The sequence below is a fragment of the Rattus norvegicus genome, chromosome 2 (genome assembly GCF_021556685.1).
Source record: "Rattus norvegicus strain SHRSP/BbbUtx chromosome 2, alternate assembly SHRSP_T2T, whole genome shotgun sequence".
In the NCBI taxonomy this organism is placed as follows: Eukaryota; Metazoa; Chordata; class Mammalia; order Rodentia; family Muridae; genus Rattus; species Rattus norvegicus.
Genome location: NC_141535.1, coordinates 116,861,548 through 116,888,734, shown reverse-complemented (window position 1 = coordinate 116,888,734; position 27,187 = coordinate 116,861,548). Strand labels below are relative to the sequence as shown.

At 46.3% G+C, this 27,187-nt stretch overlaps 1 protein-coding gene across 4 annotated transcripts in view; it reads right to left on the bottom strand.

Annotated features, from left to right (window-relative positions):
• Positions 1-23,084, bottom strand: part of Usp13 (ubiquitin specific peptidase 13) — a 110,744-nt gene extending 87,660 nt beyond the window's left edge. For 3 of the 4 annotated variants that reach the window (XM_087622044.1, XM_087622042.1, XM_087622047.1), the window contains exons 1-2: positions 22,827-23,084; positions 1,971-2,096 (exon numbers count right to left, since the gene is read on the bottom strand). In XM_087622044.1, the coding sequence (XP_087478170.1) occupies positions 1,971-2,096; positions 22,827-22,988 (288 nt within the window). In that variant the 5' untranslated portion in view covers positions 22,989-23,084. 4 annotated transcript variants of the gene reach the window in all.
• Between the last annotated feature and the right edge of the window lie 4,103 nt (positions 23,085-27,187).

Below are 27,187 nucleotides of genomic sequence, written 5' to 3'. Positions count from 1 at the left end.
GCCTGGTCAAAAGACCATGGCTGGGTTGAGCCTGCTATTATAATTTTGCTAAATGGTTACATTGTCATTGCTTTCTAAATATTTATGTTCATTTGTAGCCCTAGACTTCTCTCAATACCGGCCAAAGACACTTCTCTGTGTGGGCAATCAAGTGCTCAGTCAAGTGCTCAGAATAAGGGGCTGAATGCTCAGTCCTAAGCAGGGCGTCTTTATCAACCCATCACCACCAAGGCTGAGGGGACATCGTGGAAGAAGAGAAAGAATGTGGGGACTGGAGAACGGGAAGCAGCTCTCTGACGTGACTCTTGCCCTCACAGCAGCAGTGGTTCCTAGAACAGATTTCCACAAGATCAAGCCAGCCACGGTCCCAGCACACGTGAAGTGTGTGCTCTCCGGACCCCACCACTTACTCAGGAGCTACCAGCAGTTGGTGGCCGCTGGAAAGAAAGAGCTGTTCTCTTTTTAATGTGTGGCCACTGACAGATCTCCCATACTCCAGAGGATGCTCACAAACCCATGCACTTATGGGTAGCTCTCAACAGACTCGGTGGATTATCAAGAGCTAGAACATCGATCACTAAAAGGGACATATTGGGGGCAAATTGGGGATGTAAGTTGGAGGAAGAAAGTGGGTGGCTATGATTGAATTAATGAATAAAGTCTCAAGAATAAAGAAAATTATCAGGTGTGGAGAGAGAGGAATGGGAGAGAGTGGAAATCAATGGGGACAGAGGGGTATCTCTGGGACTAGCTGGACACCTGGTATGGAGGAGGCTCCCAGGAGTCTGTGGAGGTGACCCTAGCTGAGACTCCTAGCAGTAGGGGATAAAGAGACTGAAGTGGTCATGTCCTGTAGCCAGGCCGAACTTCCAGTGGAAACAGGGGGACATCAACCCACCCACAAAAACTTCTATTCAAAATTTGTCCTGCCTACAGGCAGCACTGGAATAGAGATGGAGCAGAGATTGAGGAAACAGGCAACAATGACTGACCCAACTTGGGACCCATTTCATGGGAGAGAACGAACCCCTGACACTGTTAGTGATACTCTGCTTACAGACAGGAGCTGCTGCAGTTACACTGCTAGCATAGCTGTGTCCTGAGAGGCTTCACCCAGAAGCAGACGGAAACAGACGCAGAGACCCACAGCCAAACCCCAGGCAGAGCTCAGGGAGTCTCGTGGAAGAGTGGGAGACAGGATTAAGAAGACCTACAGAGTCAACTCACCTGGGGCCATGGGGACTCACAGAGACTGGACCACCGTGCATGCAGTGTCTTAACCTGGTCCCCCTACACATTTGTGGCTGATATTCAGCTTGGTCTTCATGTGGGTCCCCTAACTAGAGTGGGGACTGTCTCTGACTGTGTTGCCTGCCACCAGATCCTGTTCCCCTAGCTGAATTGCCTGGTGGGACCTCAGTGGGAGAGGATACACTGAGTCCTGCTGGGACTTGATGTTCCAGGGCAGGGTGGTACCCAAGGGGGGCTTCCCTTTCTCTGAGGAGAAAGGGAAGGGGAAATGAGAGAGAGATTTGTGAGGGTGGGACTGGGAGGAGAAGGGGGCCTTTGACTTGGATGTAAAGTGAAAAAAATAATTAATTTTAAAAAGTCCAAGTTCTCTTTTTTAAAAATCACAATTTTTAAAGAAACAAGGGGTTTATGAACTTTTAAGAGAGTCCCTTCTCTCACTTAAGGAAAACACTGGGATACTGTAGTTTTGTACTTTTTCCGTACTTTTTAAAATTAAAATTACTTTTTCCAATCAATCAAACACAAGGTCTCTTAATTCCAACTGATGGCCTAGCAGAAGAAAACGAAACCAGATAAGGTAAGGACCACGATGGGAAGGAACCTCTGAGAGTCTACACATTGCTGCGGTTTCCTGTCATTGAAGAGATCAAGAAGTTCTGAGAGCGAAGAAAAATCCCTACGGTGAACATGCAGGAACCTTCCCCAAACATCCAGCTCACCTCTCGCATGTGCCTCTTCAGGTGCATGTACACGCTCTGTCCAGTTTTCCGAAAATGTCTTTCAACGTGTTCCCTTCCAAAAGCCAAAAATGTATTCATGCATACATAGAGTCCACCTTCAGAGTTCTAGAAGAAAGAGACAGGGTACAAAGTTACCAAGGACACCTGGCCAAGCCATCAAGATACAGACAACTGGGAGAGAAAGCACCTCAGCAAAGCGTTACAGTGACTCTCATAGGTATCTGCTGGAACCCCACATGGTTTCACCCTCACCCCAGTAGAGCTCACAGCTTATTGAGTGCAGGCTATTTTCACCCCACATGAAATATGACAGTCCCTAGAGACGTGTGTCAGGAGCTACGAGTGTTGCATGTTGTGAAACACATCTCAGTGTTCAGTTTGAGTGGAACTTCTGGATTCCTGTGAGTTTGCAGGAGAATTCGCTAAGGGGAGAGACCTTCCCTGACCATGGGCTATAGCAGCCTATAGTCCATGGACTAGGTCGAATAAGAGGAGGAGGAGGGGAAGGAGAAGGAAGAGGAGGAGGAGGGGGAGGAGGAGGGGGAGGAGGAGGAGGAAGAGGAGGAGGAGGAAGAGGAGGAGGAGGAAGAAGAGGAGGAGGAAGAGGAGGAGGAGGGGGGAGAGGAGGAGGAGGCAGCCTACTACACATCATTCTCTCTGTTTCCTGAATGCAGTGAGGTGAGCAACTTTGTTCTGCCACACACAGCCCTACCACAACATTCTGCCTCACCAGAGACCACAACAATGGAGCTGCCCAACTATGGACTGAGACCTCTGAAATCATGAGCCAGAATAAATCCTTCCTTGTAGGCATAATGCTATTGTGCACTGTGTAAAGATTATCCTTGCATTAGTCAAATGCTGATTTCTCTACTCCCCACATCTGGTTGCAATCCAGACATGGCATTGTTATGATTATTCTATGTATCTTCTGCTTGCTTGAATGTTGTGTAAACATTGTTTTGTATTGATTCTCCAACTTGTCAATAAAGGCTGATCAGCCAAAAGCTCCCCAACCAGGGGAGGGGGAGAGAAAGAAAAGGAGGAAGAGGAGGAGAAGGAGGAGGAGGAGGAAGAGGAGGAGAAGGAGGAGGAGGAGGACGATTCACCACAATGAAGGGATCCAAGAGACACCATGGGGAAACATCTGGAGCAGAGAGGGCCAGACCAATACTAAAATGCAAATATCTCAAGGATTTTGGCTAGAAGATAGTGAAATGAGCTAGAGGAATAGACTAGATTAATAACTATTCAGTTATTGTGCCATAAAGCTTGATTAGTCTCTAGCTAATAAATCTAATGGTCTCTGTCTCACTTATTTGAAAGCTAGCCAGAATAAATAAAATACAGCTACTTTTAAAATTCCTTTAACACTTCCTCCTCCATTAAACCTTTCCCAATGTGTCTGTCGCAGAGACAGAAAGACTTACAGACATGCCTGGCATGCAGTCCACAAGCATAGGTTATAACAGTTTCTATCAACCACTTCAAGTTATTTATTAGGATTTCCATTTCATCATTTAAAAAACTAATCACAAGTCATTTTCCCAAGTATATCCAGTCTGGACTTTTCAGATTTAGGTTTCAATCGTTTCTCTGTTTCTCTCTCCTGCCATGTTTTAAAACAGGAAGTTCTTCATTAAAGTGAAGTCAAGGTTGATGCTCGCACCCACTGCTTGGTTGCCTGACTCAGTTTCATACCTTTCTCTCACTTCACCTAACGTGACTCTGAATGATAGTTAATTTATAAAAGTATCCAGCCTTTCTTCAAAGAAATTGGATCCTATGAAAGCCCTGCTCGTCTCACTCCGGGGACGAGGGGGGGGGGGGGGTTGCAGCAGGTACACAGACACGCATGCGGTAGAACACCCACACGTGTAAAATAGTAAAGGAACAAAATAAAAGAAAAACAAACCTGAGCCAACACCTATCCAGATTCCTCCAACTAACGTCATGTCTCGTGAGGGTGGGGCAGAAGGGCTGTGAGTTTGATGACGGTTATGAGAGAGGAAGGGAGGGAGGCAAGGATGGAGAGAGGCAGGGAAAAAAGGAACAACCTTTAACTAAACAAGACGTTCTCTTGATCAATACATTAAAGGTGTCTTCAAATGATTTTCTTTTAAATAAACATGTTCTCTAGCATAGTTACACTTAATATTAGATACCCATATAGATATATGGAGAGTATGTGTGCTATAATATCTATAATGGTCTTTGAATTATTAAATCAATATATTGATTTAATATCAATATATTGATATTGATTCTCCCCAGAGGGGGAGAACAATGCAATTCCATTTGATCTCAATTAAATGTGGATTCAGTTAAGGAACCTGAACCTTAAGAATGAAGTGGAGGTGAGGGAAGCATGGGACTTGTAATAGAGGTCATGAACTAGCCAGCTCGCATCCAAGAGGTCTTAGGTTCCACATTTTCCAGAAACAAGGTGTGATGGCTATTCTTAGTTGTCAGCCTGACTGTATTTGGAATTAACTACAATCCAGAAATGGAGGGCACACCTGTGAGAGATTTTCTGCTTGACTAGAAGTAGGTAAATCCACTTGTAGTCCAGACCTTTGAGATAGGAAGACACACACCTGTGATCCAGATCTTAAGGCAGGAAGACAATGCCTTTAATCTGGGCCATTCCTTCTGCTAGAAGCCTATATAAGGACACAGAAGAAGGATGTTTTGCCCTCTTCCTGCTTGCCCTCAACTTGCTACCACACCCATTCCTTCATTGGCATCGGAACCTACTTCTTCAGGATTCCAGCATACACAGAGGACCAGCTGAGACACCCAGGCTTGTGGGACCACACAACTACTAGATTTTTGGAGTTTCCACTCACAGCTAGCCACCGTTGGATTAGTTAGACTGCAGCCTGTAAGTCAAGGTCATTCTAACAAATCCCACAGATAGATGGACGGACAGACAGACAGACTAACAGATGGATGGACAAACAGCAGACAGATTTATTCCATGAGTTCTGTGACTCTAGAGAAACCTGACTAATACACAAGCCTTTGGTAACTCCCACCTCATGAGACTGCCTAGCTAGAAAGAAGAAAAAACACACCAAAAAGCTTCCTGTGCCACGAAACATTACATAAATGTCAGTTATCTGCTGTTACTAGGTAACTATCCTCCTAGTGTACTCACTTCACAGTTGGGGGAAATCAGCAAAAGGGAGGTCAAGCAGTTCTGATAGCTCTGCAGACCAGGGCCAAGAAATATCCATCAGTCAGAAAGGAAAATGTAGGCAAACAGTGCGAGAACAGAGAAAGTAGCAAACAGAAGAAGGAAAATGCTGTACAATAACATTTTCCTAGAGAAAGTGGTACAACTGCTCTACAATGCAAATTCCAAAATAATAGGCAGGCTAATCCTTTGATTATCTATCCAAGCCATCTCATTTTTGTTTTGTTATTACAGTTTGTTTATTTTCTAGGGCATTTGATGCATTAGAAATTTAATGCACCAAGGTCTGGGAATCCATGTCAAGGGCTGTGTGGCACTGTCCCAAAGTCCATAATAAAACAGAGCAATTCTGAATTCAGAGAGAAAGAACCACACCCACAGAAATCTGTCATCTGACCTCTGAAATGGGGAGTGGCTGCTGTGCCCTTGGGAAGGTATTTCATAGGGACTTGTCAATAGTTCAGAGGTTCAGGAAAAGCAGCAACAGAGAGCTTACCCTTCACTCCCCTGCAAAGAATCACTAACAGCCCAGCCCACAGAGCTATGCTTCCTCCCTTCTTGCCTCATTAACACCTAAATACAGGTCGGTAGGCTCTAATCCCAGCACTGGAAGCAGAGGTAGGGGATTGAGCCATGAGTTTAAGATTTAGGCTACTGGCAGCTTCAGGCCAGTTTGAGATACAGAGTCATGCTCCTCCCTCCATCTGTCCTGGCTGGATTTGTGTCATGATGGCATAAGCTAGACGTATCTGCAAAGAGGAACTTCTATTGAGAAAATGCATTCATCCAAATTTCCTGTAGGCTAGCCTGGGGTTTGTGTGCATGTCTGTGTATATGTCTGTCTGTCTTTGTGGTGTGTGTGTGTGTGTGTGTGTGTGTGTGTGTGTGTGTGTGTGTGTGCAGCCAGCTTGTTTTGAGTGGTGTCCTTTCTGGGCAGATGGTCCTGGCTTGTATAAATAAGAAAGAAAGCTGACAGCAAGTCATGAGGACCAGCACTTTTCCATAGCCTCTGACTCAATTTCTGCCTCTGGGTTTCTGCATTGAGTTTCTTCTCTGACTTCCCTCTGTGATAGACTGTGTTGTGGAAATGTAAGGTGAAATAAACCCTTTCCTCCCCAAGTTGCTCTTGGTCACAGGGTTTTATCAGAGCAACAGAAACCAAACTGAAACAGATATTAGTACCAAGGCATGGGTTGTTGCTGTGAAAGACCGTTTTCGAGGGGGATGGCCAAAGGACTTTGGAATTATGTGCTAGAAAAGCCACAGCAGTCACGTAAGAACTGGTGCAGTGGCAATCATCTGTAATCCCAGCGCTACTACAGCGAGATGGAGGCAGAGAGGGGAGGGGACAAAGATGCTCTCGAGCCAGGTACCTGGCATACACAGCAGTGTCCATCAAAAGAGACCGTACCTCAGGCAAGGTGGGAAGGGAGAACAGACACACAGGTCATCCTATGACCTACACACACACACTGTGTTATGCGCGCGCACACACACACACACACACACACACACACACACACAGAGAGAGAGAGAGAGAGAGACAGAGACAGAGACAGAGACAGAGACAAAGAGAGAGACAGAGAGAGAGACAGAGAGAGAGACAGAGAGAGAGAATAAGGTATGCAGTTAAAATGCACTGCAGGGGATGAGAGATGGCTCAGGAGGAAGAAAGATGTAAAGTCTTATGAATAAAGCTCACATCCACACAAAAAGCAAGGCTAACACATCACAAGGCAACACTGAAATCCAACTCAGTAAGAGTGTTCAAAGATAAACTTTGGGGCTTTGCAAGGAGATGGGAGTTTGTGGTCAGTTTTCCTTTTTGGAGACAGATTCTCACTATGTAATCCAAGATGTCCCTAAACCAACCGTGTAACTCAGGCTAGCCTGGAGCTGCACGTTCGATTCCCTCAGCCTCTGGGATTACATGTGCACGCCACTACACTAGGCATTTTGGTATTAAATGTGTAGAAAATATTAACTTCTTACATTCTCACAACCTCCTGAAATAATGGCCATTAAAACAATCTTAGGCCCATGAGATGGCTCAGCGGTTAAAGGTTCTCTCCGACCTCTGCACGGATAAGCGAACACCTTCCCTTTGCAGTGTTGGCATTTATATATTATGGGACAAACAACAGTAACTGTGTGAAAATAATTTACCTTCCAGCTGACCTTATACACACATACAGTCACACACAAAAGACAGAAAGACAGACTGCCAGGAGCTGTATGATGAATTTACCTGACAACTTCTCCCACACAGGATCAAATACTGCACAGGCCGTGTCCACAGCCCATGTAATGCATTTCAGCATGTGTGTGGCATGTACACAGCCTGTAATCTACTATGTATTACCCCGCTTGATGTTCATGAGTACCACTGAGGGCAAAGTGACTTCTTTTCCATTGTCTGCCATTTAAAACAATGGCAGAAGATTGCCACACCAGGAACAAGGTCACAAGTCTCAAAGACGCAAGTGAGCAGTCATTTCAAATAAAAACACTCCCCATTGTCAACCAGCAGGCGCTCAGAGAATTCTGTTCATGAGGGCGTTTTCCTGGAGACGAGCCTCACTGGCAGGCCGAAAAATAGAATGTGCCTGTGTGGATGACAGCTCAGGAAGCTGGGGACACTTCCAGCATCTCCTGTGGAAAACAAGTGGTCACTACCATAATAAATGTGGCCCAGGGAGCCAGAGTCAGCACAGGGCCACAGCCAGGATGGAGACTAACCCACACACTGACACAAGGAAGACAAAACAGACAAGGGCACAGTACCTTCTAGAACACTGACTCCAAAATAAAAGGAAAGGGGAAAGTCCCTAAATCAGTTGCTTGGAATCAGGAGATGAAGCAACATTCATTCGTGGCTCATCCTTGACATGTCAGCCGTGAGAAACAGACTTGAGGACGCACAGTGAGGGGACACACGTGTAGCAATTTTTCCAAATAGAAAAGGTAATCAGTCAATGTCGTGGTACACAACTGTAATTCCAGCACTCAGCGGCTAAGGCATGATGTTTGAGAGTTCAAAGCTAGCCTGAGATACACAGAAAGACCTTACCACCAGGGGACAAAGGGTAAATAACCGAACTGTGTGTGTATATTGTAACATACACAACATACATCCTCTGGCATGAGACATTTTCTTCATGTGAGAGGGAGATGAGGTGGGATTGTTTTCTTCACATACTTTTAATCTGTGAGAGGCCTGGAATACACAAGAGTACACAGACCCAGGTGCATGGAGCTGGGGCGGGGAGGGGGCCTGTGCATGTGAAGACCAGAGATAACTTTGGATACAGTTCTTTAGGCACAGTCCTCTTTGTTTGATTGAGAAAGGGTCTCTTGTGAGCCTGAACTCACCAGCTGACTGGCTGTCGGGCTCCAGGAATCCACCTGTCTTTGGTTACCCACTGCTGGTATGCGTTATAAATGCTTTTTTTATATATATATAGCATGAGTTCTGGGGTTCAAACTCAGGTCTTGTACTGGGATATCTCCCCAGCCCTCCTGGCATTTCCTACTTGTCACTCAGGAACATCGATTTGTTCCTTAATTTAAAAGGAATAGAAATTGGGATAGGACAATGATTCAGCACTTAAAAGCACTTGCTGTTCTTTCAGAGGACCTGGATTGGGTTCCCAGGATCCACACTGGGCGGCCTACAACTCCTTATAACTTCAACTTCAGGACACCAAATGTCCTCTTCTGGTTCTGGTGTCTATAGGCACCTGCATTCACACACACACACACACACACACACACACACACACACACACACATACACACATACACACACATACACACACATACACACACACACACACACATACACGCGCGCACACACACAACGATAAGTCCAAACAAGCAAAGAGAGATAAGCAGCCTAACCAGACGTGCAGCAAGCCAAGCTAATCTTCAAAGCTCTTCAAAGAACGAAAGAGACAATAGGGATGTAGCCCAATGGGCACTGCCTATAATCCCAGCACTTGGAAGGTAGAGGCAAGAAGATCAGCAGCTCAAGATCACCCCCAGCTACATAGGGAGTGCAAGATCCTGTCACTAAAACAGACAAATAAAAAGAACACAGACCAGAAGCGAGCCGGGGTCCTAAAGGAGCAAGAGACAGACAGGAGGGGACAGTAGAAGAGGAGGAGAGGCCTTCAGACAGCAGCTCTGGAGGCCCCTCTAACAAGAGAAGATCTGTCTTTCCCCTTTGTCAGGATTGAAAGCCACTGCAAGTATTTAAAATGGAAAATGCCTCCATTCCACCACATTTACAAGGTCATTCTGCCATCTCCCTAGCAGGAGAACTAGGCTTCAGTGCCACATGTATACCAGGCTACTGAGGAGGCCACGTTTTTCTCACCTATAAAACCGAGTTCCCACTCTGGGTGTTCTGAGCGACTCAGATGCTGTCACCAGCAGCATCTGGGAAGCATGATGGCACAGGCCTCAAAGGAGAGCTACTAGGATGCTCACAGGGCCATGGGTGGTGACAGCCACGGCTGGCTGAGGACACTCGCCAGTGCTAAAGTAAATCTAAAACCCAAACATGTAACTCACAGGTTTAAACATAGAAACCAGGGAACTACCTCATCAAAAATAAAACCTTTCCTGGTCATTTCTTAGCTTATTTATTAATAAGTTAGTAATATTTTATTAAGTCTTTGAGACTTTCATACAATGTATTTTGACCATGTTCACCCCTGCCCCCACCTCCCTACCCACCAAATATAGAATTTTCTTCTTCATTCTCTACCCCATCCAGTCGAGTTAGTGTTGCCCAGTCGTGGGAGGTGGTGTGCCCTAGAGTGTGATCACCCTACCAGGGATGATGTTATTAAAGAAAGATAACTCCTCCTCTCCTGTCAGCTACCAAACACCAAAGGCTCCTCAGCCAGTGATGAGACATTGGGATTTGTCTGGCTTCAGCTTTCACAGGTTTCATGCATTCTGTGAGGTCCTATGTGCAGCTGCCCTGTTGTGTCCAGAAAACACCACTGAAGTTACCCACCACTCTTTTTCCATCACCACGAAAATCTCTGAGCCTTGAAGGGAGAGTTGTGAGCTGTGTGTCTCATTTAGAGCAGAGCACTCCACTGTCTCTGACACTCTGCATGGTGACCAGCTGAGGGTCTCTGTGTTCGCTGCCATTGGTTGCTTCACTGATGAGGGTGGGGAAATGCACTGGTTTTGCAGCAGTAAATCACTAGAATTCATTTTATAGTTCATACTATGTCCATTTAGCATAATGATAGTATTAGGGTCTCCCTGGGGCCTAGGACCTATCTAGCCATGCTATCTAGCCATAAGTTCTTGCTCATGCTTACACTGACATGTATAGATTTTATCTCATGGAGCAGGCCTTAGAAACAATCAGAAAGTGGGTAGTTACTCCAAAAATGTGTGTCCCACTATTGCCTCGGCGGCTGTATCTTGTCAAGCACTCATTACTGTAACTTTCAGGGTTCAAAGCTGGATAAAAGTGATAAGGACTTTTCTCTTCTGGTTGTGTGCGGAGCACCTTCTAAGCACTAAAGTTCTACCCAGTATGGATGAAGCTTCTAGGTTAGTACCAACTTAATTACTCCATTTTCTGTTACTCAAGTGTGTATCGTCTTAAACAACAGTGTACCACCAATTCCAGAGAGTAGCCAAGAGCACTGGCAAAAGCCTGGAGTATTTGGTGTTTATGGGACACCACTGGCCAAAAGTTCAAAAAGAGATTTACATGAGATGTAGTCTCTCCCCCAGCCCCTGGATCCATACACATACACACACACACACACACACACACACACACACACACACACACACACAGACACACACATACCACACACACCACACACACACCACACACACCACACCACACACACACACATACACACAAACACACACACAGCACATACACACACACATACACACAAACACACACACAGCACATACACATACACACACAAACATACACACAAACACACACACACCACACACACACAGACACACACACAAACACACACACACATACACACAAACACACACACAGAAGTCTACTCGTGGGTTTCCATGTGGATTTTTCAGAATCGATTTAGTGTTAGCTATCCATGTCCATATTCCTCCACCCCACCCGGCCAGCCCCACCCCACTGTAATCTTTCCTGTTCCATTACTCACCTTTGTACTGCTCTCTTCTATCTCTCTTCCCTTGAAACCATCCAAAAGCCCCTTACTTGCCTGACTTCCACGGGTGTTTCAGATGCATATTTGAATATCTGAACATTCAAAGCTAACATACAGAATTGAGAGAAGACGTGTAACATTTGTCTTTCTGAGCCTGGGTGACCTCACTCAGAATAACTGCTCCAGCCCCACCCATTTACCTGCAAATTTCATCATTTCATTTTTCCTAACGCCTTAGCTAAATTTTCATGTTCTTTATATATGTTCATATTTGTGTGCATACTTTTAGATGTGTGTACATGGAAAAGCCAAATGTCAGCTGGTCTTCAAGGTACCATCCATCTTTGTCTTTTGAGGCAGTCTCTCATTACCCTGGAACATGTCGAGTAGGCTGGACTGGCTAGCACGCCTGCTCACGGGAGCTACCTGTCTTCTGCCCTCCCTGTCCTTCACAGCCTCACCCATGTAATGTGGACCTGGGAGCCAAACTCAGGCGCTTACCCACTGAGCTGCCTCCATAGGCCATGCTGGGCTCTTTTAAAACATGGATTCTGAGGCTCAAAGACACGCCTTATTCTCTACCAATTGAACCATCTCTCAAGACCCTCATTTTGTCCTTTAAAAGAGATGGGTTTGTGATGAAGCCGCTCACCTGGATTAGACTTTGTTAAATGTGAGAAGTGGGTTTCCAGGTGAGCCCATAAAAGCACATCTTGGTAGGCTGATACAAGTGAGAGCAGTACTGAATGGGCTGGCCCCCAAGAGCCAGCAAATGCTAAGAGCTGTGATTCTCACTGTGGGCCCAACTTCTCACAGGGTCACCAAGAACACTGTGTTTGCCAAGCCCAAGACAAGATCCTGTGAGTGCTATGTCACCTTTTTCTTAGAGGGGACACACACACACACACACACACACACACACACACACGAGAAAAACACAGACCAAAGATCACAGGTACTGTGATGACTTGAATAAAAATGACCCCGAAAGCCTCACATATTTCAATCTTTAGAGAATGACACTACTTGAAAGGATTAAGAGGTGTGGCCTTGTTGGAGTAGGTGGTCGCTGGAGTTGGATTTGGAGGTTTTTAAAGCTTGTGCCAGGCCTAGTGTCTCTCTTCCTGATGCCTGTGGATCCAGATGTAAACTCTCAACTTCTCCAGCACCATGCCTGCCTTGTGCACCACCATGCTTCCCACCATGCTAACCTGTAAGCCAGCCCCAATTAAATGCTTTGGTTTAAAAGTATCGCCATGGTCATGGTGTCTTTTCAGAGCAACAGAACACTGACTAAGACGGGTTAATGCAGAACAACAAGAAGCCGTGTGTGACAGGCAGCACAATAACACAGTCCCTAAGCTGGGGACCCAAATCCCCCAAATATGGACTGAAGTGAAGCCCCTGCTGAGATCACATGGCCACTACAAGTAGAGGCTAAACTGAACCCAGGCTAGCCTGCCCCGCAAGGCTGCCTAGTGTGTCTAAGAAGCAGATGTCGTTTTGCTGGCAGGAGCTGGGTGGGCGGCTGTCGGCAAGCACAGCAGCCACTGCCAGGGCTTGCAAAAAAGAGCAGCTTTTCCTTCCAGGCTGTTGCACTCAAAGCAGAGGGGCAGGACAGGGACAGCCATGGGACTCCACTGAGGGGGCCTGTGCCAGGCTCTCCTGTAGAGAGAAGAAAGGTGTGCCCTTCTCAAATGTCAAAGGGTGACTGATTCCCTGCGGAGTGGCCACTTCTGGCTGAGCACACCCTGTTCAGCCAGCTTCCAAGACGCCATGGACTGAGCTGTGTGGAAGATGCCGATGCCGCTGACCTACCTGAAGGTGCCCTTATCGGCTATGTCCAGAGAATGCACATTCACTGAAGCCTCAGGCTGGAGACCTGCTATCCCTTACAGTGAACCCCAAGTGGCCATGTGCATGAGCTCCCCTCCACCCCCACATCCTTGCTCTTCTGTTCTCCTTCCTCCTGGCCAATCACTGTTCTGATCCCCTCAGCAGACCAACAACTCTGTTTCTAAGAACGGCTGGGAACAGACATCTTTGTCCAGGTCATGCCTCCTCCACAGTCACACCCAAAGCATTAGCCAGCGTGGGGAGGACGTTTGGCATTACTAGGAGAGAGTCTGCATGATTGCAGTCAATTACAAGTGTCTTGTAAACCATCTCTGCTTCCTAGCTAATCACGTACCCGGCGAATCTGCTCCAAGGTGTCTTTAAGTCACGTGCATTCTGTCCAGAAGAGCTGGGGATTGTCTGTTCACTGTCTAACTTCTGGAGGAAATACTACCCCAGGCTCCTGCCCGAGGGTCCTTCAGCTCGAGCCAGTCAGAGAAAAGGTGACAAGGATACAGTGGGCACTGCTTCCTCCAAAAAATGGGTGACAAGATTCAAAGAGCACAGAGGTGGGTCCCAGCCCCTCTTAAGTCTAGGGTATGTAAACTACGCACTGCCACATCCCTAGACCCCAAGCCTTACCTCTGCGGTCCCTACTTCCTGACTTCTGGGCTGTACAAACTCACAACACACTTGTATGTCATGTCTTACCTCCTTCACGGCCACCCTTGACACACTCCATTCCCAGAACACTGGCCAGGGGTCCTCCTCCACCCATGCACTGTGGACTCTACTGGGCCATTGCCTGCTTCCTCATGCTCCATATCCATGGCCATTGTCCTGATGAAGGGGTGTCCTCCAGTACAAAAGCAACCTTCTACTTGGACCCTTAACTCCAGATCTCCAACTACCCTACTCTATGCCTAGTCTACCTTCCAGAAGAGCAGCCACCCCATCTCCAGTCCCTCCATCCCCTCACTAGGTGGTCAGCCCCTCTAAAGTAGTCTTGTTTTAAGACAGGCTCTCATGTAGCCCAGGCTATTCTTGAACTTGCCTATCTAGCCAAAGCTGACCTTGAACTCTTGGTTCTCCTGGCTTCACCTGCCCCATGCTAAGGTCATAGGTACTTGTCACTACAGTCTGCTCTCTACCAGGTCAAATCTCATCAAGATCATCATCCTCTGCAGTCCACAGAGTAAGACTGCTACCCAGTCTCCCCGCTGACTGGCTCTTCCAGAAGAGAGTTTACATGAAAGACTGCTACATCTTCATACCCTTCTCCAACAAGCTACACGTGTGGATCCTCCAGGAGCCCAAGTCAGACGCACTACTTGTTCTCAGGCCTAAAATCTTGGAGCACACGTTTTAAGCACCACATTAAATATCCTATAAGTGGTCTTGGGAGGGGAGCTCTAACTGCATAGAGTTTACACTGTACCACTGTCATACCTCAGATTCTGAATTAGCCTTGAAGAAATCCCCTAAAAGTCCCTGATGCTGGGTGGGTTCGTAATGGACGCATTAAAGTAGAATGGAGATCTGTCACTTTCCTCCTGCCCTTGGACCTCTGTCTCCTCCATGGACACACCTCCCCTACTGTGTCACCTACCCCAGTGCAGGCTGAATGTGGTGTCTAAATGAGAAGTGACTCAAACAAAATGGGGGAGTGGTAAGGGTTTCATGTGGTCCAGCCTGGCCTTGAACTCGCTATGCATCAGAGGATGACTTTGAACCCCTGGTCCTCTTGCCTACATCTCTCTAATGCTAGAATTGCAAGCTTCCACTTGCACCGGCTTTGTGTATTTCTTGAAATAGACCTGTGTTCATACTGGGAAAGTACTCTATTCACTCCTATCACTGGAAACACACACTATCCTGCATCCCAGGCATTTTCTCAGTACTGGGCAGGCACAGATCCATCACATTCATGTCACTATTACAGTTCCAGCTCTTATTCAGTCACTGTGCATACAGATAAGGGGACCAATCACACAGTACTGAACACAGTGCAGTCCTGGTAGCATCCACAGAGACCTGGCCTCTGGTCCTCTCATCAGAGAATGCCATGGGGTCAATTCTACAAAGCCCCAGGGGCATCTAGAATCACAGTAAACAAAACACCCAAGACACTATTCCCTGGCATCTTAAGGGTCAAACTCAGGAATTGAACAGTAATATAGCAAAATTAAAGTACCATGTTGGTGATTTAGAAATGTTTTTCACTCCAAAGCATATGTTCAGAGTCTGAAAATAAGCAATCAGAGAAAAAGATTCAGGCTTACTAACACAGACTTACAAATGGTGTAGCTTTTAGTTTTCTGTTCTTTTCCCTTTGATTCTCTATTCTGGCCTTATATATTTCATGGTTCGGACAATCTGCATCCTAACTAGGTCAGCGACCCCACCAAAAAAAGTGTCATTAAATACAGGGGAGAAAAAAGAAAGGAAGAGCCTAGCTTGTGGGGAGGGGTCCTCACTGTCAACACCAGAGCCAGCTTTGAAGCATGGCTGGGTCGCTGAGGGGAGAGGTGACAGAGAAGGTATTCTGGCTGAAAGAGCCAAAACTCAGGCAGGGGTGAGAAACGGAATTCCTTGCCCTGAAAAGCAACTGGGAGCTAACACAAGAGGTGTGTCGGACAGGTAAACTGAGGAGAAGAGGCAGAGTCATGTGATCAGCAACCCTGCGGAGTTCTGGGCAGAAAATGGTATCAAACAGGCATCTAGAATGGTTACAGAGGGCAATGTGCAACAAGTACTTCAGGGAAGCCTCTGGAAGGGCTCACCAAAAGCTGGTGAGGGCTTGACCCTTGGCCTGTAAGAAAGAGAGGAGGTGACTCCAGATCTAATGACTGACTGGATGGAGTGTTAGAAAAGACAGATGGCTCTTTGTCATGGCATAATTCACAAAAGCCTAAGGGAGAAGCAATACAATATTCATCAACAGATGAACAAATTAAGAAAGTATCTGTTTACACAATGGAATACTATACAGCCTTTAAAGAAAAAAATCCTGATAAATGCTGCAGCATGGATAGAGACCTAAGTGAAAAAAACCACACACACACACACACACACTACACACATGCACACACATACACACACTACACACACATACATACATACGCATACACATATACACATATACACACATACATACATACGTACACACATATACACATATACACACACATTACACACACACATACGCACACATACGCAAACACACATTACACACATACACACACATTACACATATACACACACATTACACATATACACACATACACACACATTACACATATACACACACACATTACACATATACACACATTACACACATACACACATATACACATGGGCTGGGGATTTAGCTCAGTGGTAGAGCGCTTACCTAGGAAGCGCAAGGCCCTGGGTTCGGTCCCCAGCTCCAAAAAAAAGAACCAAAAAAAAAAAAAAACACACATATACACATAAACACACACACATACACACACATACACACACACACACACACACACACACACACACACACACCCCACTGTTACATGAGTTATATAAGGTAACTAGAATAGTCAAAATTGTAGAGGCAGAAGTACCACGGTAGAATATGAAAGCAGAAGGGGACTAACTGGGGAGAAGAGGAGATCAGCAGGCTGAAGGGGGAATAGAAAGCAATAATGGGATGAGTATGGTCAAAATCCATCATATATGCCATGAAAATGTCATAATGAAGCCCATTGTTATGTAGAACTAATATTGACCAATGAAAGACATTTATTAAAAAGTATGTGCCTGCATGTGTTTGTGTGTGAGTTTGTGTTGGTATCTGCCAGTATGTATCCTTGTATGTGTGTTCAACGGTGTTCATGTATGTGGGTATGTATCCATGTGCATATGTGTGGGGTTCATGTGGCGGGAACAATACGTGTACATTGTATATGCACAGAGAGGTCAAAGGTTAGCTGTCTTCCATAATCATTCCTTACCTTACGTTTTGAGACAAGATCTCTCCCTGAACCTAGAGTTGGACAATTTAGCTGGACTGGCTGACCAGCAAGCCCTGGAACCTTTCTGTGTCCCCAGCACTGGAAGGACAGACACATGTCACCATGCCCAGCCTCCCACAAGAGGTCTGGGGATCCAAGCTCGGGTTCTCACACTTGCGTAGTGTTATTGCACTGACTCTGCCGTCTCCCCAGGCCCTAGGATACTGCTTTAAAACACAAGTAACTGATCTCCCGTGCCATTTCTGTTCCAGAAGATCCGGGAAAAGCAAAAGCTCCCATAACTCCCATTTCTAGGAGTTCCAGGCCACAGCTGCCTGTGCAGCAGGTATATGGTGACACTTGATGGACAAGCTCAGGAGATTTACCAAACCCTAAGACGAAGCTGCCCCACAAGTAGATGTGCTCTCAACCTTTCATGGTTTGCAAGTCAGTCCTGACTAGCAGGCCCTTCTCCGCTAGAATTTTACAGAGACTCCAGGGGAGACAGAGAACCAACAGTGATGTTGCCATCTAAGAACCTTGGGAAATGGAAGAGAAGCTCCTCCTTTACAAAAGTCCTGCTACTGGAAGAGAGCCCTGAGCTGCTGAATGGCTCCCCTCAGCTGCTGTTGCTCCTGGAAGCCTGGGAGGCTAAAGAGGATTCCAGAACAAATGCTGAGCTGGTAAGTAAGGGTGTGTCCTGGATCAACACTCAGCCCAGCAGGGGGAGGGGGAAGCCAGAAGATAAATACCCTCCCCCTTTTCTGCACCTCCTGTGGGGGACTGGAGGTGCATTCCACAGCTTCCCCTCCCTGAGAATCCTTACCAGCTGCAGGCTGCTGAAGCCAGGGCTTGCCTTCCTTCTTATGGCTGATCTTTCCCTTCCCTGAGAGGCTTGCCAACATTAGCTGCCTGTTCTGAAGCCTGCTCTTTGCAGTGATCCAAGATAAGGCCAGGTTGACCGTTAACATTCCCTGTCAACTTGGCAGGACCCAGAATCACCTAGGAGACCAACCTCTCCATGGCTGTGAGGGGGGTTCTCGGTTGGGTTCAATGCGGTGGGGAGACACTATCCCGGGCACGGAGTTCTAGACTGAAAGAATGAGGAAAGCAAGTAATCACCAGCGTTCGCCTCCCTGTTTCCCGCCTGTGAGGTGATGATCTTCCTATGATTTCTGCCACCATGACTAGTCCCGCCATCTCAAAGGACTGTGCCCTCAGTCAGAAACCACAATGGGGGCTTTCGTTGTGGAGTTTGTCATAACAAAAATAAAATGGCTAAGACAATAAGGGATAGGCAAGCACCTCACTCTGCAGAGGAGAACAGTGTGCCCTGCTTCATCCAAGACTTTGCACCTGGTAAGTGCTTCAAAAATAAGAATTAAAGGGACAAAATAAACAGAAGAAGGCCAGTGTGGAAGAGAGGATACCTAAGTGCCGGTGCCCGTATGATCCACGGATGTGCAGAGTAGGCCTCCAGGACAGGATGGGATCAGAAGCAGATGAGAAAGAGCCTTCATTAAAGAACGCCAGGGGAAGGCGATATTAGACAAGGAAAAGACTGTGGCATAGTGAGAAGCCATAGACTGCCCTCACTGGACGACAAACAGAAAAGTACAAAGTACACAGCAGGAAGGAACCACTCGACCTCAGAGAGAGCCATGTTGGGTGTGTGAAGGCACTGAGTAGATGGGAGACCCAACACAATACCCACCCCTTCACCTCACAAAACTTTCAACACAGTATCTGACATCCAGCTCCACGGGGAAGAGCATGAAAGACTTCATGAGATGAACCAAGACAAGGAGAATTGACTGAACACGCTGAGGCCGGAGACAAGACCTGGGCAAAACCAAAAGGGTAGGGGAACAAACTTGTCTTTACCAGCTGTTCTGTACCAGACACTTGAGGGAGGGAAGGAAATGGGAAGTACTGAGAAGGGTCTCACCCTGGCCAGCAAAGCTCTTGTGACTGTGCCTAGGGCCTGAAGCCTCCATGATACAAAGGCTTGGACTGTCTTCCTCCAACCTTGCTTTGAAGTAGCTGCTTTCCATTACTGGATTCAAGCTGCCAAGGGCAGAACTGGAGGGGAGGGATTATTATTTCTTACTCGTGGTCAGCTGGCCCCATAGACTCGATCGGAGACCCCCTCAGTCGTGGGAGTATGTGGTAGAAGTGCTTCCTGCCTCATGGCAGACAGTAGATGAGAGAACTGGGGAGGAGCCAAGAACAAGACACCCAGCAAAGACCCACCCCAATAATTAATTCACTTCCTTTCTCAGATCTAATGTCTCGAAGTCTTCAGAGTCTCCTAAAATTAGAGAGACCATAAGCTGGGGAATAATAACATGTGAACATGGAAAGGATATTTCATATTAGACCCACAACACACATAAAGTCATGTTACCTAAAAGTAGCTTTTCAAGAGCCAATTAAATGGAGGACCTAAATCCAACCCCTAAAACTCAATTGACAGCAAGAGGAAAGACTCCTTTTCTGTTTGCAAGTTGGCCTCTTAGCTCAACAAGCAAGCTGAGGCTCATGTGGGTGTAGCCCCCCCCCATTCTCTTGCTCTTTCGCTCTCTCTCTCTCTCTCTCTCTCTCTCTCTCTCTCACACACACACACACACACACACACACACACACACACACACACATACACACACACGTTAATCAATTAAATCTTTTCATCTAAAAATAAAATAGATTTCTAAGTCTGGACTGATGGCATAGACCTGTGATACAGTAGTTAGGAGGTAAAAAATCCCAAGTTCAAGGTCAGCCCAGGGCTCAGAATAATTTCAACTAAGTTTTTTTGAATAGGGGGAGCCTATTTCAAATTATAAAAAGATATAGGAGATATAAAAAGATAGATGAGGATATAGCTTGCTGGCAGATACTTCTCTAACATGTATAAGGGCCTATATCAAGATCAGGTTCAATGTTAGGATATGAGGTTAGCATGTACAAAGCCATGAGTTAAACCCCAGCTCTCACCACTGTGGGAGTGCATGGGGTCACCTGACCATGAGCAAGATATGTATAATTGATTTTATATATATCGAATATATATTCATTATAATTTTTTTCAAGTACTTTTTCAGGACTCTTTCTACTCCCTTCTTGGTCCTGAAGTTACACCTTATTTGCTGCTATGATTTGAGTCCATCCCCGTTGCCCCGCCCCACCCTGTGCCCCAAATGGTAGTACTATTAAGATGTGGGGTGGCAGAACCTTTGGTGTAGTCTGCCTAGCAGAAATGGGTCACTCGGGGTTATATCTGTTTCTGATGTCAGCCTGAGCCTTCTGCTTCCTTGAGCAGCCACACACTAGCTACTCCACCATGCCCTCCCCTCTAACACAGTGAGCCAACTTAAACCTTCCCTCTCAATAGCTGTTCCTGTAGGGATTTTTATCTTAGCATCTAGAAAACTACCACACTCAGTCAAATTAGTCTTTTCGTTTTGCAATACATTATAGGCAAACAAGAAGGAAATATTTGTGCTTAGCGCATTGGCCCATATAACTCCTCTTGTTTAGAATATCCACCTATTTTATCTTCTATCAGCTTTAGTTATGAGCCTTTTCAAAACAATCTGAAAGGAGGATGCCCACCATCACCCCTACCCCAATGTTAACTGTTTTTCACCTTGGCCCCACAGCACTTATGAAGGAAAGTTTTTGCTATGCTTAACAGCACTAAGTGAAGCACTCAAAAAACACAGATCCTCAACGAACTGTTTAAGCTCCCCCAAAACAAACCTCTCATTATCAGGCATCTTGCTTTAAATTATCTGTTATAAACCCTCGTCATCTTCCCTGAAATACAGATAACGAAACAGGATGACTCACAGCCTGTAAACAGAACCAGTCTCCCCCACGGAACATGGCAACATGCATGAAATCATCTCTTACACGGACAAGAAGCTTCTAGAGTGCTGTCTGTCACACAGAAAACCAGCTCCTATCTGTGGAAATCGGTTTCAACAATCAACTTGTTCTCACACCTTCTCTCCAGGACCAGTCTACCAGCAAAGCTAGAAGAGCAACCAGTCCACCATAGAGAGAGCCATGTTATGTGCCCTGAGGAGTTAAGCCACAGCTTAAGTCAGACGCTAGCCATACCCCCCTCTTGGGTTTTTTTGGGTTGTTTGTTTGTTTGTTTGTTTGTTGTTTTCATGTAACCTGTCCCACACAGGGCCCACACAACCTGAAAATGGTCTTTCCTAGACTGTTGTAGATAATGGGACGCCATGGCCATGCTAACGGTCACTGTGAGTCACGTGTTCAAAATGTGCCAACTATTAAATGCAATCTTTTGTTCCACTCTACCTGGGTCTTTTTTTTTAAGATATGAAAAATAAATAATTAAACAAATTAGTTAGGTTTGATCCCCGGATCGTCTGGAATAGGATAAGAGAAAAACTAAACAATCCTAGAGAAGATGGTAATGACAGAACCCCAATGTATACCAAACAAAATAAGCCTCACAACCATCCCAAATCAACCAACCCCCCTTTTTTGGTCAAAAAAGAAAAAAAATTAAAAAAAAAAAGAAAACTTCTAAGATTTTGCCTCTCATTTAGCCACCACCACCCCCCCAATAGCTCTCTATACGCTTAAGAGCAAAATGTATTGGACAACCTCTGTCTCTCCCTCCAACCCATGAACCTCGCGATGCCCCAAGATCTGCTGGGTGACATATGAGATCCAAAGTGGAAGGATAAAAATAGCTTGATCCTCAAAAAGGCAGATAGCGGCCAGACAGCTGAGTCACTTTGAAGCCCATTTTGACTACTGACGGGGGCATTTCAACCTGCTTCTGCCTCGCACGCACGTTTTCACAACCTCAAAGACCCACTAGATTGGAAACCTCTACCAGCCTTCCTAGTGGAAGACCAGGACGCCTCGTAACTTCCCCTCCTCCTGCGAGGTCACGAATCGGGAGTGAACTTTTAATAATTCACATAGCTCACGTCAACCCAGTGACTCACTTAGAAGGGAAAGATTTGAGTAAGGCTTTAGGAAGCCATCATAAGACAGCGGCCCCTTATTTCTGCTGCCCAGTTGGGACCACCGGACCTGACAATGGCCAGAAAGGAAAGGGATGGAAATATGGAAATGGAGAGAGAGGCCATCAGCATTGTCCGGCAGTGGGAAACTCTGGGCAAGAAAAGGCATGAGAGAGAGAGAGAGAGAGAGAGAGAGAGAGAGAGAGAGAGAGAGAGAGAGAGAGAGAGAGAGAGAGAGAGAGAGAGAGACTGTGCGTGTCGCGGGCTAGGGGACTCTCACCTACCACGTCCCCACCCCTCTGTCACCCGCGAAAGCAGCTCAGAACCCTGGTCTAACTCTTGCTTGCCTTTCTTGATGCTGGGGGCTGTGGGCAGAATGCTGAAGCCAGGGGCCCTGGTAGCCTAGCCGCACGCTAACGGAGTGAAGGGCCCAGAGGACCCAGTCTTCGACCGCAGCAGCCCGGGGGCGCTCACTTGATGCCTGGGAGCCAAAGCAGGAGGAGAAGCAGCCGGAGGAGAAAAAGTCCCGGGCCCGCAGCTCATCGGATCCCCTGCCCTGAGCGCCACCCCGTTTCCCAGGCCGGCTGCGCGACTGCGCCGTGGATCTCCCTTACCGGAGAGTCGTAGGAGAAGGCGCACTCGTTTTTGTAGACGCGGTCCCCTGACCTAGGCACGCGGATCGTGGGCATGTGAGGCACCAGCAGCTCACCCAGGTCCCCTGCAGCCATCTTCCCGCCGCCACCCGGCACGCTGAACAGGGCGCCCCGGCGCTGCATGGCCGCTGAGCGCAGCGGGCCTGGGGAGGAACGCGGCGCAGTGGGAGAGCAGGACCTGGACGTAGCGGCCGCGCGGGCTGAGGATCAGCTCAGGCTGGGGAGACTCGGCCCCTGCCCCGACCGGCCAGCGGGCGGGAGCTGCTATTTTTAATCCAATGGCGAGTCGCTGGCCCAGCTGCAGCGTCAGGCGGGGCGCGCGCCAGCCGCAGCGCCGGGGAGGGGGATGCCGCACGGGCGGGGACGCAGGAGTGGGAACCCGGGAGGCCCGGAGGTCCCCAAGCACGCCTCCCGACCCGCTATGGGCCCTACCTCGGGGACGTAATCCCCAACTGCCCAGGATCAGGTCCTAGGAAGCCCGCACAAAACAGCGGTGCGCAGCTCTACTTCCCCGTAGATCGGAAAGGGGTGGGTGGGATTCGGGTGTAGCCTCGCTCTCGGGTTCTTTGCTTCTCACTTTTTCAAACATGCAAAGCTCTACAAGAGACACTAGAATCCATCGGGGCCTGCAGAGGGAAGAGGTATGTTTCCCTATATGTTGCAAGGGTAGGGGCTGTGTCAATTCTACCTCCTTCCCCCCACACACGCCTTAAGATAAGGATGTCTATTTTTCTCCGGCTTCATATGTCTTCATATGACTCAAGGTCCCCTGTTGAACATTCGGTGGCCTGATTTGAGGATCCATGCGCAGACGTACAAAGTCTTGCCCTTGGTTGTTAATTCTTCAAAATAAAATAATGGATCTTCAAAATAAAATAATGGGGGGGGGGGGGCTTAATAATGTGCACACAGAACATGCTCCGTGGCGTATACTCTTATTTCTATCATCCCCCTTTTAAAAAGAGTAAATAAATAAATAACCCATGCAACGAGATGGAAACAGGTTCAGAAGCTCAAAACTAGCTTTGGCTTAGCTACATGAAATGCTGTCTTAAAAAAAAACAAAAAAACAAAAAAGACACCGACCGATCCTACAATGAGATTGAATTCTATTCTTACATATTCTGCTGGAGTTCCCTAACTATATGCATCATACTACCAAGCTCTCCATGATACCCAGAAGCAGCAAATCCAAAGCATTCCATAATACTCTCCAGATAAGACTCTCCTTAAAGTCTTGTTGCTGTTACTAAATTTCTCTGCCTCATATTGCTTCAGAGCAAAGAATTAGACACATGTCTTGGCTTCCTCTCTATCTAGTAGGATCTCTGTTCACAAACTGGTTACAAAAAGAAACGATTTAAAATTTCCAAAGCTTAATATCCAATCTTAAATTAAACGAAAATCAAATCTGTGATACTTGTTTCTCATCTTGCAGCTGATAAAAGATTTATCAAATTAATCCGGGCTTGAGAAACACCCTCATACACATTGTTGGTGGGAACTAAACCTGCAAATCTCTGAAAGGATATTTACTATTTACTTTTTTTTGGTCATTGTTGTTTAAAACAGAGTATCACTTTGTATCCCAAGCTGATCTTGATGTCTGGTGATTCCCCTGCCTCACTCCAACCCATCACACACACACACACACACACACACACACACACACACACACACACGCACACAAATGCAGGCACACACACCCCTTTGCTTCCCCATTGCTGGGATTTCAGGCCTGTGCGTTGTAAAAGGAAATCTAGTAACACTGATGTTAATTTTATATGTATATATTGTTTTCCAAGGGGTATCCTGGGAGATACTTATGCCCCCATTTAAATCCCATTCAGGTAGGCCACTTGTTGGAGGAGGGTTTATAACAAGAGACTGGGAACAAAGAAAAGATCCCTCTGTGGGAAGCAGTTACTGTAGAGCACCTCTAAAAACAATGAGGTCACTCTGCACTGTCATCAGCCGCATGGCAAGATGGAAACAGTGCATGCAAGCCAGGAACGGGCACGAGTCTGGTCATCTACAGTGCCCTGACAGGCTTTCCTTCCAGTCCTTGAGAAGTTCCTGTACATACTTGTGTGAATGTCTTTTAGCCCCCATATATCTCTTAGACAATGTGCAAGCTATATAATTGTCAAGGTTGCTGAGAGGAACAGAAAGACTGCGGTCACAAGGATTCCTTACCATGCTTTACTTTTCTATGTGGTTCTAATAGTTTTGTTTCCCTTTGCTTGTCTGATTGAACCCAAGAGCCTGCTACTACTGGGAAAACAATAATTCAATACTCTGCCACTGAGCTATGTCCCCAACTCCTTTTAAAACTATATATTGAGAGAGGGTCTTGTTGTGTTTTCCAGACTGGCCTTGAACTTGCCACCCTCCTGCCTCAGTGTTCCTAGTAGCTGAGATTATAGCCTTGAGCCCCATACCCTACTTCAACCTTCTTCTTAGGTACAGTGAGGTTGCTCAACAGGTAAAGTGCATGCTGCTTAAGACTAATGACCCAAGTTCAATGGTCAGAACCACATAAAGGTAGAAACAGAATTGATTCAATAAAGTTGTCTTCTGATTTCTACATACTCAAAGTGGCAACCCTCCACCCCCCGCCATACACACACACACACACACACACACACACACACACACACACACACACACTAACAAGATTGAACTAAGATTCAGTTAGAGAAACACCTCAGGTTCCATAGCCAGTACAGAAGTTGAAGGCCACTGCTGGCTCACTGCAGGGCGTGCCAGCCCTTCTCAAAGAACAACACAGACTAAAGTGATGGACCATGAACCAGTCGTGCTGCACACACGAAATCCCGGCAGTTGGGGACTTAGAGATACCATGAATTTAAGGCCAGCATTGGCTACACAGTGAATTCCAGGCCAGTCTGGGCTCCTAAGAGGATCCATCTCAAAACAAAACAAGTTACCGGAAGAGATATTTATAGAACACACCAAAGTCAAACGGGTTTACTGCAGCAAAGGCAACTAGTCTGGGGTCTACAATGACTTCAGGTTCCACCTATGGCCTTCCAGAGAGCTAATGGGTATAGGTTGATGTCTAAATGAGGGCTGGCAAAAGTTAGGTCAAGGCCATGATTGGATGGTAAAAAATAAGGCAGGAACAAAGTTTTTATAAGGCAGAAGAGAAGGAGAAGAAAGGGGAATCGAGATGGAGGCAGAGGATGACCCAGATCTGGGTGGTCTTCAATTGCCAAGGTTGGGATGGATTTCTCTATTCAAATTTATCTTATCTAGGTGGGCAGTTTGTATCCTTATGAATTGGTTGTGAGTTTATTGTGTGGATGTGTTATGGATTGAGAATTTAACATATAAATCTGATTGTTGGGCTGCAGTTTGTCTTGATTTTAACGGGTTGTTGAGAATGTAAGCAGAGCAGTGTCAGAGAGTTACAAGAAGGTAGCCACAGCTGGGACCAGGGTGTAGATGCTGATAATGTGAGCAGAGTTCCCAGTAAGAGAGCTGTGAGATAGGCAGTCTCTGCATGAAACTGGCGTGGCAGCAACCCAGCTTGGGAACTAGATGAATGGAGAGATTGCTTTAGGGCTCAGAGAGTAGCCATCACAGTGTGAGATGGGGTGGAGCTTAGCATGTGAGATGCTTTGCTGATTGAGATGAAAATATCCGGTAGAAACCATGTGGTCCTACAGTGCCCGCTAGCAAGGGGTAAAAGAAACCCTTTTTTATTTTTTGTGAAATAAAACAAACAGGTGTGCACAAAGAATGCAAAGATATAAACACTTACATTTGCATATACATAAATATCAAATATGGATACGGATATGTGTATTTGCATAGCAGAATGCCAGTGGCATGCCAAATGACATCGCTAATCACAACAGGGAAATGGGCATCAACTGAACAGAGAGAGACAGACTATATCCATCCATCTACCCAAAGACGCAAATCTTAAAGTGATCATTGTGAACTTTGCCTCAATACTTTTACAGTATCTTGGTTAACATGCACTGCTTATGCAACAACGTTGAAAGTCAGTTAAGTAAACATACGCTCATTGTGTGACTAGAAGAACATAAGACTTAAATGGTTCTGTTTGGAAGCTGGGTTTGTTTTCAATGTGTCTCCAAGTTTACATGTATTGTACCATACAAAACATTATCAAAATGAAAATCTGAGTAAATGAAACTTCACTGAATTAAGAAATGTCTTCATCAATACATTTCAGGGATGGACACAGTGGCATATGAAGGTTGTCCCATTTACTTGGGAACCTGTGTGGAGGGGTCCAGGAGTTCAAGACTAGCCTGTGCAACACACTA